The 16,788-nt window shown below is 38.7% G+C and overlaps 1 protein-coding gene across 1 annotated transcript; it reads left to right on the top strand.

Annotated features, from left to right (window-relative positions):
• The first annotated feature begins 597 nt into the window (after window positions 1-597).
• Window positions 598-1,494, top strand: LOC110792112 (uncharacterized). The gene has a single exon (XM_021996924.1). The coding sequence runs from the start codon at window positions 598-600 to the stop codon at window positions 1,492-1,494; it is 897 nt and encodes a 298-aa protein (XP_021852616.1).
• Window positions 1,495-16,788: the final 15,294 nt, after the last annotated feature.

The following is a 16,788-nucleotide window of genomic DNA, read 5'->3' as shown; positions in this document are numbered from 1 at the left end:
CTTGCAATTTTCCTCAAATTGATAGATCACCTTTGCTGCAAAACAAAACAAGAACAAACAGTTAGATTTGGATAGCTTCGGAAAGTAAAACATAAGAAAATAATTAACTGTATCAATCAACAAATAAATAAACAAATTACTGTAAAATCAAATAATGAACTACAAAATAACTCTCATGCAAAGAGAAATCCACAAAATTATGATGAAATCAACAGAAGTACAAGAATTTCTCTAAAATCCACATGTAAACCATGAATTAACTAAGCTCCACTTAATTACTCTAATATAATCAATCTTGAGTAACTCCGCCTGTGAGTGTCGCGTATGCGGCATTCACTTGTGAGTCTCGCGTATGCGGCATTCACTGCCGGTCCCAAGCCCGGATAAAGGAGGAGGGTGCGGTAGGTTGTTGGCGGGCATCATTAAAACTAAGCCACATATCATGACAAGAATCGACAATGGAATATCGTGGGGGCGTCCCCTTCTCAGCGACGCGCTACACCTCTTAAGCCCGGGTGTAGTGAAAAATATGTGAGGGTTGCTAGGTCGTCGCCCAGAAGCGGCGCGCCACCCCTACACCCGGGGGTGGTGTCAAATATGCAAGGGTGCGCTACACTTCCTAGGCCCGGGTGTAGTGGAAAATATGCAAGGGTTGCTAGGCCGTCGCCAGGAAGCGGCGCGCCACCCGATGGTGGTGTTAACTATCCAAGGTTTCATGGTAAGGGAAGGGGTAAGGGTAAGGGTAGTAGGATGCGATTTGGGATTTGGAACATTGGCTCTTTGACAGGGAGATTAGTCGAAGTAGTAGAGGTTATGAAAAGGAGGAGAATTAACATATTATGTTTGCAGGAGACTAAGTGGGTTGGAAACAAGGCAAGAGAAATAGCTCCATGGGGTTATAAGCTTTGGTATTCCGGAAAAACTAGAGGTAGGAATGGGGTAGGTATCCTTATTGACAGAGATTATATTGATGATGTAGTGGACGTGTCCCGAAAGAGTGATCGAATTATGAGTATTAAGCTTGTGATAGGGGATGAGGTTGTAACTATTGTGAGTGCCTATGCACCACAAGCAGGACTAGATGTGTCAACTAGACAAGAATTTTGGGAGGATTTAGAAGAAGTGGTGCAACGTGTCCCTAGAAGTGAGAAACTGATCATTGGTGGTGATCTCAAAAGACATGTAGGCTCGAGTCGCGATGGATTTGAAAGCATTCATGGTGGTTTTGGGTATGGGGAGCGGAATGAAGCGGGAAATGCTATTTTGGATTTTGCATTGGCATATGACTTGGGTATAATGAACACTTGGTTTGAGAAAAGAAAATCTCACCTAGTAACCTATAGGAGTGGAGATAATGCGAGTCAGATTGACTTCTTTTTAGTAAGGAATGCTTTGAGACAGTGCTACACCAATTATAAGGTGATTCCGGGTGAGAGTACAGCAACCCAACATAGATTTGTGGTACTTGATTTTCGAGGTAGAAGTTATATATGAAAGAGAAGACCACTAGTGGAGCCTAGGATCAAGTGGTGGAAACTTCAAGGGGAGCAACAACTAAAATTCGTGGAAAAGGTGGCAAGTGAAGGTATTTAGGTCGGGGATATGGATTTGGATATAGACTCATTATGGACAAGAATGGAGAACACCATAAAGGGAGTGGCGAAAGAGGTCCTAGGGGAATCTAAAGGAATCATGCCACCAAGTAAGGACACATCTTGGTGGAACGAAGTTGTGCAACAAGCTATAAAGAGCAAACGAGAATGCTATAAAGAGTTGGGAAAATGTAGAAGTGATGAGAACTAAGAGAAGTACAAGGAGGCTAAAAGGGAAGCAAAGAAGGTAGTAAGAGAGGCTAGAACAAAGGTGAATCAGGATCTTTACGCAAGATTGGATACAAAGGAAGGTGAAAAAGACATCTATAGACTTGCTCGAATGAGAGATAGAAAGACGCGAGAAATCGGGAGGATTAAATGTGTGAAAGATGTTGATCAAAAAGTTTTGGTGGGAGATAAGGAAATCAAGGATAGATGGAGGTTCTACTTTGATAGCTTGTTCAACGGGGATCAAGGGCGTGATATTGGGGATACAAATATCCCTAGGGATATGGTTAACCTAGACTTTATGCGAAGAATTCAAAAGAGAGAAGTCGAAATGGCACTGAAAAAGATGGAACGCAAGAGGGCAGTGGGGCCCGATGGTATACCTATCAAAGTCTGGAGATGCTTGGGAGAGAGAGGGGTTGTATGGTTAACAACTCTTTTCAACAAGATTTGGGGAAGTAATAGGATGCCATTAGAGTGGAGGAAGAGTACTATCATCCCCTTGTACAAGAATAAGGGTGATGTCCAGGATTGTGCCAACTATCGAGGAATCAAACTAATGAGTCATACTATGAAACTTTGGGAGAGGATTATTGAGCAAAGACTGAGGAAAACTGTGAAAATTTTGGAGAACCGGTTTGGATTTATGCCTGGGAGATCGACTATGGAGGCCATTCATCTTATAAGGCAACAAATGGAGAATTATCGGGATAAGAAGAAGGACTTACATATGGTTTTCATAGATTTGGAGAAGGCGTATGACAAGGTACCAAGGGAAATCCTTTGGTGGGCATTAAGTAAGAAAGAAATTCCGAGGAAGTATATTGATATCATCAAGGACATGTATGAGGGAGTTAGCACGAGTGTGAGAACTAGTGTTGGTAAGACCGAAGAATTCCCCATTACGATTGGAGTGCATCAAGGTTCCGCACTTAGCCTGTTTCTTTTTGCTATAGTCATGGACGAATTGACGAGGTCAATCCAAGATGGTATTCCTTGGTGCATGATGTTTGCAGATGATATTATGTTGATTGATGAAACAAATGAAGGAGTGGAAAGTAAGTTGGAGTTATGGAGACAAACGTTGGAATCTCGGGGTTTTAGGCTAAGTAGAAACAAGACGGAATATATGGAGTGTAAGTTTAGTGGAGTCCAAGATAGAGAGACAGGGGAGATTACCTTAGATGGGAAAATTGTCCAAGGCTCTGAAACATTCCGTTATTTAGGATCTATTATCCAAAAGGATGGAGAATCAGATGGCGATGTGGCTCGTAGAATCAAAGCAGGTTGGTTGAAGTGGAAAGGTGCCACGGGGTTCCCATGTGATTCAGGCATGCCCCAAAGATTGAAGGGAAAATTTTACCGCACGGCAATTCGACCGGCTTTGTCATACGGCACAGAATGCTGGGCAGTGAAACATTGTCACGTGCACAACATGAATGTGACGGAGATGCGCATGTTACGTTGGATGTGTGGGCATACAAGAAAGGATCGTTTGAGGAATGAGATTATTAGGAAGAAAGTAGGGGTTGCACCGATTGAGTTTAAGATGATGGAAAATTGTTTAGGATGGTTTGGACATGTGAGCAGAAGACCAAGTGATGCCCCGATTAGGAGGATAGAAGGGTGGCAAAGTGATAGAATTGCAAGGGGTAGGGGAAGACCTAAGAAAACTTGGAGGAAGGTGATTGAACACGATATGAGCTTTCTTGGGATTGAGGAAAATATGGCGTTGGATAGGACAGAGTGGAGGGAGAGAATATACATTGATGACTTCAGTTGATTTATAGAGTTTTCATGTTTTTGTTTCTTTCTATTTTTTTTATTCTTATTTTTTTTAAAAAAAATTCTTTAAATTTTTTTTTTTATTTTTAATTTACATGCTATTTTGAAATATACTTATTTTACTTATTCATTTATTTTAAACTTTACTTATTTTTTATTATCTCTTACAATATTTCTTCTATAATATATATACATTTTTCTCTTATTTTACTTTCATTAATTCCACTTTCTCTTGTTTTTCTTATTACTTCTTGCTCCTTTTTGGTTTGATTGGTGACAATGACGATCTCCTACGACGATTCATGTTAGCCGACCCCAAATCATTTTGGGACTAAGGCTTTGTTGTTGTTGTTGTTGTTGTTGTTGTATAATCAATCTTGAGTAGGAAACTAGAAACTTAAAATGAAAATATATGCAGCATAAATTATGAACATCCTTACAAGTTACAATAATTGAAAATTACCTTTGCGTACGAGAGAGTTAGGATCTGAGAAGTAGAGGAATCTGAGAAGTAGAGGAATGAGTATCAGACAACACCAAAATAAAATCGATAAAATCAAAATAAAAGCGAAATAAACAAAATCGAAAACAAAATAAAAAAAATAAAAAATATTAGCATAAACAAAATTGAAAAAAAGAAACAAAATCGAAAAAATCCTGAACAAAAACGATAAAACCCTAAACCCTAAACAAAATCGAAAAAATAAAAAACAGTAGCATAAATAAAATAGAAAACAAAACCCGATAAAATCGAATAAAACAAGGAGAAAATACCATAAATTAGCAGATAAAACAATTATAAAACCGAAAAAATCAAAAAAATTAGCGTAAATTAGAGAATGAACAAATAAAAATGAATAAAAACGAGTGAATGAAGAACGTTACCGAGTGAATGAAGAGGAACCGAAGTGAATGAATAACGTTGAGCAGATCAGCAGAGGATGAGATGATGAGAGGAACGAGAAGCGGTGCAGTTAGAGAGAGATAGAGTTTGAGAGTGTTTGAAAGAGTGAAACTGTGAATGGGTAGGAATTAGGTTAGGTAACTTTGTATTGCATCCTCAAAATTTAGGGTAAAACAATAGCAATTTGGGCTTGGCCCAACTGTAATAGTATACCCCCGTATTCCTTATTTTGTTTTCAAAACTTTCGTTCTTTCTAAATAAAATTACCGCTGTTTTAAAATTCTATTTTCAGGTTATCAGGTCGGGTTGATTTGGGTTGACCCGACCTGATTTTGACCCATATAAATAATCGGGTTACACGGGTTGCTTTCGGGTTGAGATTTTCAACCTGAACCTAACCCATTTAACTTCAGGCCGGGTTCGTGTCAACCCATTTAATTAATCGGGTTGAAAATCTCAACCCAAACTCGCTATTTTTGGGTTAGGTTCGGGTCGGGTTATCAGGTCGGGTCAACTTTTGCCAGCCCTACTTGAAACCAAAGTTAAACTGGCAAAGTTTAATAGTGTTACTCAGAAGTTTGGTAGATTGTGGAAGTGGGATCATAATTATAGTACTAATCCTAGAGGAAGAATCTGGGTAGGGTGGAAACACTTATATGTTGACTTTAGAGTTCTGATTGTTCATGAGCGGTTTCTTCACTATGAAGTTAGGAACAGTTCTGGCAACATCATTCTTTACTTAACTTTGGTCTATGGTCTGCACACTACTGACACTAGGAAGCCTTTATGGAGCTCTTTGCTCACTTTGGTACCTAGTATTGGTATGGTTCCTTGGCTTATTTCTGGTGATTTCAACTCTCCCCTTTCAGACGGGGATAGAATTCATGGTACTATTGTTTCTGTAGCTGAATATAAAGATTTTGAAGATTTTTTGAGCCAGGCGGGTTTATGTCCCTTAAGGAGTGTTGGACACTATTTTTCTTGGCATAAAGGGCATGGCATCAATAAGACTGCTAGTAGGATTGGCTGGTGTTTAGGAAATGGTGAGTGGATCCATAAATTCAGCAATGTTCCAGTTGAATAACTCAACCCTTCATTGTCTGATCATACTCCTCTTTTGATCAACTGTCTTCCTGACATGCATGAAGGTGGCAAACCCTTCAAGTTTCTGAATTACTTAGCAGATCACAGTCAATTCATTTCTATTATTGAGAAAGTTTGGAGCAAAGTGAATGTTCTGGATCATCTATGTTCAAGTTGTGGTGCAGACTGAAGGTAGTCAAAGGGGAGTTAAAAGCTCTTCATAAAGAGGAGTTTACCGGAATTGCTGATAGAATTGCCAAAGCTAGACTTGCTTTAGATGATGCTCAAAAAGCCTTGTTAGTCTCTTCTGATCCTGACCTTCAGTTAAATGAATCCCTGTGTGTTGAGAATTTAAGAAAGTGGTTAAAAATTAATGAGATTGCTGTGAGACAGGAATCTAGAATCCAGTGGCTTCAGATTGGTGACTCCAACCACCAATATTTCTTCTCCTCAGTCAAGGAAAGGAATAGAAAGAACAGAATCTCTATGTTGTTTGATGATAATGGTAACGAGCTTGTGGATATGGATCAAATCCAAGCTGAAATCATTGGCTTTTACAAGAAGTTGCTTGGTTCTGCTGCTGAATCTTTGCCTGCTGTCCATATTCCCACTTTGAGAAATGGACCAAGACTTTCTGAGGAAGCCAGATACTTGCTTTGCCAAGATGTTACTGATGCAGAGGTGGACTTAGCTTTGAAAAGGAATGGTGATGATAAATCTCCTGGATTAGATGGGCTTAATGCTGTCTTTTTCAAAAGATCTTGGAAGAAAATCAATCACAGTGTGTATGATGCTGTAAGGGAAGTGTTCCAATCGAATCAAATGCTGAAGCAGTACAACTTTAGCTGTCACTCTAGTTCCTAAAGTTCCTAACCCTTCCAAGGTAAAGGACTTCAGACCAATTGCCTGTTGCAATATGGTTTACAAATTGGCCTCTAAGATTCTAACTGCCAGAATGCAAGGGGTGATTGGTCAAGTAGTTAGTGAGTTTCAATCAGGGTTCATTCCTGGAAGACAGATCTCAGATAACATATTGCTAGGTACCGAACTCATTAAAGGCTACACTAGGGATAACTTTTCTCCTAGGTGTATGCTAAAAATTTACTTGAAGAAGGCCTATGACTCAGTGGAATGGTCTTTCTTGATTAGTGTGATGACTGAGTTGGGTTTCCCAGAGAAGTTTTTTGGTTGGGTGTACACTTATATTTCTACTGTCTCCTATATTATTCTTATTAATGGCAAACCTACTGTTCCTTTTGGTGCTAAAAAGGGATTGAGACAAGGAGATCCAATGTCTCCTTTTCTCTTTGCAATTGGTATGGAATACCTTACTAGGCACTTGCAGCAATTACATTAAGTTCCTGACTTCAACTTTGACCCAAAGTGTGAAAAGCCAGCTCTCACTCATATGATGTTTGCTGATGACCTCTTGATGATCTGCAGAGCTGATCATGTGTCTATTTCCCTTTTATTTGATGCATTCTCTACTTTCTCTAAAGCTTCTGGTCTGGAAGCTAACTTGGATAAAAGTAACATTTACATTGGGGGTGTCAAAGCAGATACTAAGACCTCTATCCTAGATGCAATTCATATCCCTGAAGGTCTATTCCCTTTCAGGTATCGTGGAGTACCTTTGCACACAAAAAAACTGGTTTACAACCAGTGCAAGTCCTTGGTTGATAAAGTTGTTGCTAGAGCCAAGTCATGGACTGCTAAACACCTGTCTATGCTGGTAGATTGCAACTGGTGCAGACTATTCTTCTTAGCTTACAATCCTTTTGGTGCTAGATATTTATTTTGCCTAAAACGGTAATCAAAGAAATCCAGAATTTCTGCAGAATTTTTCCGTGGATAGGCAACCCTGACCCATCTAGAAAATCTTTGGTTGCCTGGCAAACTTTATGAAGGAAATAATGCCCTTGGTCCAAGTATGCCTTTAATGTTAAGTCTAATAAATGCGGTTCAGTATTAATTAACAAGTTAATAATTCAGTGAGATCAAGTGAGCTGAATGCCTAGCTAGGGGTCGCTTCAGTTCAAGTGGAATTAATGATATTAATCCACAGCTTACTCTTGACTGAACCCGTAGGGTCACACAAATAGTACGTAAACGGATCAATTAATTAATGGCATTAAATACTCCATCTATGGTTATTCGGAATCGACGGATCTTGGTTTCAGTGGGAGCTAAGATCGTCAAAGGCAAGTAAATGAATACTCCGAAAACGATGATATTGCCGGAAACAGAAATATGGATCGTATCGGAAATATAAATATTATCCAAGTCGTAGATGTTGCCGGAAACGGAAACATGGTACGTATCGGAAAATATTATCGGAAATGGAAATATTGCCGGAATCGGAAATATTGCCGGAAACGGAAATATTGTCAGAATCAGAAACATTATCGGAATCGGAAAATAATTCCGGAAACGGAAATATTAAATATTTGTTCAAAACGGAAATTAATTCCGGAATCGGAAATGTTAAATATTGTTGTGTCGGAAATGAATTCCGGAATCAGGAATTTAGTCGGAAGCGTATTGTACGAATGAGCATCGGACGAGGTTTGCTAGACGAAGGCCCAGCACGAAGCCAGGCCGTTGCCCAGCAAGCCACACGCATCAACACACGCCAAAGCCTCGCCAGGCCCAGCGCAAGGCCAGACCCAGCAAGGAATGGCGCGCGCGCTCAGCGAATGGGCTGCGAGCATTGGGCCAAGGCGCCGTGCAGCTAGCGTGGGCCGCGAGGCATACGCGCGGGCTGTGCGGTGCTCGTGCTCGTGCTCGTGTGCGTGCTATACAAATCCTAAAGCTATCGGAATTCGTGCTATGATTAAATCCTAATCCTAAAAGATAAAATTAATTATTTAGAGTTCTAAAAGGATTCTAATTAATTAATTAGTATTCTAACAGGATTCGAAATCCTTTTCCATGGTTCTATAAATATATGCCTAGGGTCATAAATTTATACAAGAGATTTTTAACAAGTATTTATACAATAAAAGTTGTGATTTTTGAGCAGAAAAATCAGTCACATTACTTGCCCATTTAGCCGAAAATAATAGTACCTTAAGGGCGATTCTAGTTGGTCAATCTTAAGGCGGATCCGGACATGCTGTGGACTATCTACGGAGGGCCGACACTTGGAGTCCTAAAGACTTGTTCTTGTTCGGTTCGGGCGCAGCTAGGGAGGGCACGCTACAAAGTGTATGCATCTGAATTATGCTAACTGATTATGTGTAAATAATATGTTTCCTAGCATTAAGATTTTTCCGCATGATTTATGTTTTACATATGTATCATAACCTAACAGTGGTATCATGAGCCTCTTATTATTTGCATAATCTAAATTGCATAACATGGTAAAATTTTACAAATTTGCAAAGAATTAAAAGGGGTGATTAATTTTCGTAATTGTTAATTAATTGCAAATTGCGTTTATTTAATTATATGTACGCAGTTTTTTGGCAGTTTATTCGTTACTCATCCAAATCGAGTGATTTTTGTGTCAATTCCGCATGTAAAAGTCATTCTAAAATTTTGGCAAAAAGAATATTTTTCGGCCGAACCCAGAATTCCCAAATTTGAAGCCTAACTATGACTTTTCGGAAGTTTTAGTTTTTCGAACGCAAAAGTTTGTAAATTTAAGATGTTAAATTGAATATTTGCGATTCTTGTTGATAAATCTTGAATTTTTTATTGACCTACTGTATATGTTTACCAATTTTGAATGCCTAGACTTGTTAAATATACAACCTAATTTGTAATTATGATTAATTTGTTGAAATTCGAATAATTCAGAATTGATTTGATTTTCATAATTAAGTAATGATTTAATTAGGTATCCATGATTAAAAACCACCATAAAAATTGTTAATTTATGATAAATTTTAAATTTTTATGACCTAGATTTGAATCCAAGTTAATCGGAAATTAATTGATTAATAGATTTTCGATTTTTCTCCCTAAAATTATGAAATTAATATGATTTATTAATTTTTCATTAATTTTGAATTAAAAATTTTAAATTTTTATGAAACACGCTCATGAATGTTACACGCACAAAGCAATGGAAGCTACGTTTACCCTTAAGGGCTGTTGTATAGTGCGGGCAGGCGACGACGAGCAAGGGAGCTCGTCGCCCGTGCGGGCACGCGACGACGAGCAAGGGAGCTCGTCGCCCGTGCGGTAGGAATGCAGCGAGCAACAAGGTAGGCGGCACGCAAGGCTCGCAGCCTAGGCGTGCATGCTGGGCGATGAGCGAGGGCAATGGGCAAGCACATGCGACGAGCAAGTTGCGTGTGGGCAGCGATGTGATGCGCTACGACGCACCAGGCCCGCCGAGAGATAGGCAGCCACGACACAGCACGAAGCTGCGCGCAGCGTAGCAACAAGGTTGCGTGTGTGCGTGGCAAAGGGGCAGTGTGCGTGTGGCTGTGCAAGCCGTGTGCAACGATCAATGGCACGGGGCATGGGGCCTCGTAGCTCGATGGGGCTTGGGCGCAGGCCCAAGTGCCTCATCTTGCGACAATTGATACGTTTCGTTTTAATTTTAGATTTTCAGTTCGGAAATAATATTAATTAATTTTAAAATTAATAATTTAAATTATTTTCTCGGATTTGAATTTTGAATATTATAATTATTATAAATTTTTATTTATACTAATTATTTTACTAAAATTAAACCTTGAATTAATTTAAATTCGTTTAATTCAACTGAAAATAAATTAAATAAATGGATTCGATTATAATTTTATATGGGCTTTAAATTTTAATTAAACTTGTATGTTTTCGGTTAGACTAGAAATACATTTTTATGTTTAATTTTTTTTTTTTTGAAGGTTTTTATGTTTAAAATTAGTAAAGCATATAAAGTTATTGGTTTGAGTGGGAGAATTTTTAGTCATAAACTCTTTATTAGGTCTACAAATCCTTTAAGGTTAAAAACAACTTGATTAGAATTAATAAGGACTGAATAATTGGTAGATTATTGGTGCCCTTGATTAATTGCTGCAAATATTTATGTGATGCATAACAATGTGTTTTACTAACCAGCTATGTGGGCCATTCATGATAACAAATGGGTGAATGGTATATATATTGTATATGTACTGTTTTGCAGGTTATGAAGTGACTAGTATGGCCCAAATAGGATAGAAAATATGGTCTGCGTACTATTAAATTTGAATGTAATTGGTCTAATGCACCAAAGTTTGTTTTTCAATTCAAATATGGTCTGCGCACCATCAAATACTTGTAATTAGTTTAATTATAGCTTATCCTATTTGAAGAAAATGGCGCCTCCCACGGTAAAATTCAAGACGGAGTTTCCAATCCATTTTCAAGATGGACTTTGAAGTTGAAGCTTCAAGATGAAGTCGGAACATACTAGATCACATTTATCTTATGCATGTTTTAAGTTATTTATTGCTTTTAAATATGTCTTAAATATGCGTGAGATTGTGGCTTGATTATGTTGCATGATTAAGGATTTTAGTTCACTTAAAATCTAACCAACATAGTAAGAGCCTTAAGTTCCAAACTTAAAAATTGAGTTCAAGGTGCCATGCCAAAATAACACTTACTTGGATAACCTTTACATCAATCTTAGTAATAGTTTTCTGCCATAGCGAGGTGTTATTTATTGATTCTAAAGGGGTAAGGTACACAAACAATTGTGAGTACATGTTAGTGTTGGTGAAACTCAACGATATAAGTAAGGAGTCCTTTTATGTCGTGGCAAATTCGATAGGTTTACCTAATAAGTTCTTAGACGTACCTATCAACCAAGAGTAGTTTCTAGACTATTAGCAAAAGGCTTTTGCTTACCTAAAAGATTTTAGAATTGAGTCAAAATACATAATGTGCTTAATTCTTCAATGGTTTTTAGGGTCTTGGAATCATTTTATTCACACCTGCCGGAACACATAACTTGAATAAAATGCTTAATGAACATTAAATTATGATTATTAAGAGAAACTGTGAATGATTATTTATTTTTTTATTCTTTTTCAATTGTAGTTTTAACTATGGAAAACAACAATTCATTCAACATTCGATCAATTCTCGAAAAGGAGAAGTTGAACGGGAAAAACTTCCTTGACTGGCAAAGGAACTTACAAATAGTTCTTATGCAGGAAGAAAAGGAGTATGTCCTGGGCGACGGGGTCACTCAGGCAGCCCTCAATCGTTGGATTGATTCCAACAAGGATGTGAAATGTCTAATGCTTGCAACCATGGGTGCAGATCTGCAGAAAACGTTCATCAACTCAGATGCTTTCACGATCATCAGTGAGTTAAAGAACATGTTCCAAGATCTGGCTCGAGTCGAAAGGTTCGAGACCCATAGGCAAATTCTTGAGACCAAGCTTAAGAAAGGCGAGCCCGTAAGTCCACATGTTCTCAAAATGATTGGACTCATTGAGAATATGAGTCGGCTGGATCAGCAATTCTCTCAGGAAATGGCTGTAGACACCATCCTCCATTCTCTTCATAGCGGGTATGATCAGTTCAAGTTAAACTACAGTATGAATAGTCTTGACAAAACGCTCACTGGGCTTGACGGTATGCTGAAAACCGTTGAAAAGACGCTCAAAAGTGATAAGGAAGATGTGCTTATGGTGCGTGGGGGTAAGCTCAAGAAATCTGGAATGAAGAGGAATGCGAAGAAAGGTGGCAACAAGGCCAGCCAGACTAAGAAGCCAGGCGGCACCAAATCTGAAAAGAAGAAGGTGAGCCAACCCACTTCTGAATCTGAATGCTTCTATTGCAAGAAGAAGGGGCATTGGAAGAGAGATTGCTTGAAGCTAAAGGAAGATCAGAAGAACGGAACAGTCGTTCCATCTTCAGGTATTTTCGTTATAGACTGTATACTTGCTAATTCAACTTCTTGGGTATTAGATACAGGTTGTGGCTTTCACTTATGTTCCAATTCACAGGGACTAAGAAGAAGTAGAAGGTTAAGCAAGGGGGAAGTCGACCTACGAGTGGGAAATGGAGCAAGGATTGCTGCATTAGCTGTAGGAACTTATTATTTGTCGTTGCCCTCTGGGCTAGTTTTGGAACTGGAAGATTGTTTCCATGTTCCAAGTCTGACTAAAAACATCATTTCTGTTTCTTGCTTAGATGCTAAGGGATTTTCCTTTTTAATAAAAGACAATAGTTGTTCGTTTTATTTTAAAGAGATGTTTTATAGATCTGCTAGATTAGTCAATGGACTTTATTTATTAGATCACGACAAACAAGTTTATAACATAAATACCAAAAAGGCCAAAAAGGATGATTCAGATCTCACCTATCTGTGGCATTGTCGATTAGGCCATATTAACTTGAAACACATGCAAAGACTTCAAAAGGAAGGAATTCTAGAACCATTTGACTTAGAGGATTATGTTAAGTGCGAATCATGTTTACTTAGCAAAATGACTAAGCAACCTTTCTCTAAAGTTGGAGAAAGAGCAACTGAACTATTGGGTTTAATCCATACAGATGTATGTGGACCAATGAGTACAAATGCTAGAGGTGGTTTCAGCTACTTTATCACTTTCACTGATGACTTCAGTAGATATGGTTATGTCTACCTAATGAAGCATAAGTCTGAATCCTTTGACAAATTCAAGGAATTTCAGAGTGAAGTAGAGAATCAATTAGGCAAGAAGATCAAGGCACCGCGGTCTGATAGAGGCGGTGAATATCTGAGCTATGAATTTGATGACCATTTGAAGAATGTGGAATTCTATCAGAATTGACTCCTCCTGGAACACCACAATGGAACGGTGTGTCGGAACGGAGGAACAGAACCTTGCTAGACATGGTTAGATCAATGATGGGTCAGGCCGAACTTCCAATAGAATTTTGGGGACATGCACTAAATACAGCTGCACTCACTATAAATAGAGCTCCGTCTAAAGCTGTTGAAAAGACTCCATATGAGTTATGGTTTGGAAAGCCTCCAAACGTGTCTTTTCTTAAGATTTGGGGATGTGAAGTATACGTCAAACGATTAATTTCAGAAAAACCTCATCCAAAATCTGACAAATGTATCCTTGTGGGCTACCCAAAGGAAACAAAGGGGTATTACTTCTACAATACATCTGAGAACAAGGTGTTTGTTGCTCGAGATGGTATCTTTTTGGAAAAGGATCACATTTCCAAAATGACAAGTGGGAGAAAAGTAGACCTCGAAGAAATTTGAGTCGAACAACAAACTCTAGAGAATTCTCAAGATGACATTCAGGATGAAACTCAGAGATCTTTAGAAGATTCTGGTGAGAATCAAGGACTATCTAGTGATGTAACCCCGCGTAGACCGCAAAGATATATCAACCGGAAAGGTACTTAGGTATTTTAACAAACGAGAGATATGACGTTCTATTACTTGAAAGTGATGAACTTGTGACTTACAAACAAGCTATGACGAGCTGTAGCTCCAAGCAATGGCAAGAAGCCATGCAATCTGAATTAGACTCCATGTCTGAAAACTAAGTTTGGGATTTGGTCGATTTGCCAGATGGCTGGAAACAAATGGGTTTTCAAACTGAAAAAGGACAAGGATGGGAAACTAGAAGTTTTCAAAGCTAGATTGGTTGCAAAAGGTTACAGGTAAGTCCACGGTGTGGATTACGATGAAACCTTTTCACCAGTTGCAATGCTAAAGTCTATTCGGATAATGTTAGCAATGCTGCATATTACGATTACGAAATATGGCAGATGGATGTCAAAACCGCTTTCTTAAACGGCGTTTTTACAGAAACTGTGTTTATGACACAGCCTGAGGGTTTTGAGGATCCAAAGAATGCTAAAAAGGTATGCAAGCTTAAGAAATCAATCTACGGAATAAAGCAGACATCAAGGAGCTGGAATATACGTTTTGATGAAGCAGTCAGTGACTTTGGTTTCATCAAGAACGCAGACGAATCTTGTGTATACAAGAAGGTCAGTGGGAGCAAACATGATTTTCTAGTATTATATGTCGACGACATATTACTTATCGAAAATGACATTCCTATGTTGAACTCTGTCAAGATTTGGCTTGGGAAATGTTTTTCGATGAAGGATCTAGGAGAAGCACAGTACATACAGGGCATCAAGATCTACAGAGATAGATCTAAAAAGATGATTGGACTTAGTCAGAGCACTTATATCAATAAGGTGCTTGATAGGTTCAAGATGGCACACTCCAAGCGAGGCTACCTACCCATGTTTGATGGAATGACTCTAAGCAAGACTCGGTGCCCAAAAACACTTGATGAGCGTAGACGAATGAGTGGGATTCCATATACATCATTGATTGGTTCAATAATGTATGATATGATATGTAGACGCCCGGATGTTGCGTACGCACTCAGTGCTACGAGCAGATACCAGTCAGACCCAGGAGAGGCGCATTGGACTGCTGCCAAGAACATTCTGAAGTACCTGAAAAGGCACAAAGATGACTTCCTGGTCTATGGTGGAGATGATGAATTAATTGTTAAAGGCTATACGGACGCAAGTTTCCAAACCGATAAAGATGATTTCAGATCACAGTTTGGGTTTGTCTTCTGCCTCAATGGAGGTGCAGTAAGCTGGAAAAGTGCTAAGCAAAGCACCATTGCGGATTCTATAACTGAAGCGGAGTACATTGCTGCACATGAAGCAGCAAAGGAAGCTATATGGCTAAGGAAGTTCATAGGTGAACTTGGTGTAGTCCCCTCCATTAAAGGACCAACTGCCCTGTATTGTGATAATAACGGAGCTATTGCACAGGCAAAGGAGCTTAGACACCACCAAAGAGTCAAGCATGTACTTCGTAGATTTCACCTTCTACGAGAGTTCGTTGAAAGAAAAGAAGTCGAGATAAGAATGATTGGAACTGATGATAACATCTCAGATCCATTGACTAAACCTCTGCCGCAGGCGAAGCACAACTCGCACACTGCAGCTATGGGAATCAAGCGTATTGGAGAATGGCTTTGATGTCCTTGTTTAATGTTTTAAAGTTTTAGAGTTTAATACTTTGTAAAACATTATTGGTTAATCATTCACAATAAATGAATAGAATTCATTTTTCCATTTAATTTGTGGTTTATTAAATGATGAGTCCCTTCAATTTGACAATATATTCAAGATAGACTGTCAGGACCAGTCCTGTGACTAAGAAATGTCTATCAAGTGAACTTGAATGTCAGAAGTTGAAAATGGTCCCTAGTCGGAGTTTTCTATAAAAATGGACGCATAGAAAACGTTAGACGACTAGAATGCAAGATGACTAGTAGTTCTGTTTCTTGAACTATGTGGACATGGCAATGTCGTAATCATTTGCATAGATACTTACTTTGGGAAGACTAGTATCGGACAGACCTATGAAACTTCACTGTAAGAGATGAAAATTTGTCATAAGTAAATTTCATTAAAATTATTAGACACTAATTAATCCTCAATACCTGAGTGATTTGAGATTACTTGTTTGAGAACTACTAACTTTGACGTTGTCAACCGTCGCAACGTAAAAGGAGGCTATAAAGGCAACGCTTAGGTAATCACCTATCAAACGAAGTCTAATCTCAAGATCGCAAGATTGGGATTGTCCTCCCATAAATCGGGATGAGATGCTGAAAGTTGTACAAGGCCACTCGGAGAGCTAGAAACTGTAAAATGCATGGCCGTGCTCAGATGAATCATAGGCTATGATTATCTGTTTATTTGATGAGTTGAACTCTGAAACCGAGAAACACCTCTGGACATAATAAGGATGACAACTCTTACCTTATGTTCAAGAGCAAGCATCGAGCGACAAAAGAATTAGGAAATGCACACTTGTCCCTAAGGACAAGTGGGAGACTGAAGGAAATAATTCCCTTGGTCCAAGTATGCATTTAATGTTAAGTCTAATAAATGCGGTTCAGCATTAATTAACAAGTTAATAATTCAGTGAGATCAAGTGAGCTGAATGCCTAGCTAGAGGCCGCTTCAGTTCAAGTGGAATTAATGATATTAATCCACATCTTACTCTTGACTGAACCCGTAGGGTCACACAAATAGTACGTAAACGGATCAAGTATTTAATGGCATTAAATACTCCATCTATGGATATTCGGAATCGACGGATCTTGGTTTCAGTGGGAGCTAAGATCGTCAAAGGCAAGTAAATGAATACTCCGGAAACGATGATATTGCCGGAAACGGAAATATGGATCGTATCGGAAATATAAATAT

The sequence above is a fragment of the Spinacia oleracea genome, chromosome 2 (genome assembly GCF_020520425.1).
Source record: "Spinacia oleracea cultivar Varoflay chromosome 2, BTI_SOV_V1, whole genome shotgun sequence".
NCBI lineage: Eukaryota > Viridiplantae > Streptophyta > Magnoliopsida > Caryophyllales > Amaranthaceae > Spinacia > Spinacia oleracea.
The sequence above is the reverse complement of the archived record's forward strand: the minus strand, read 5'-3'. Positions and strand labels throughout refer to the sequence as shown.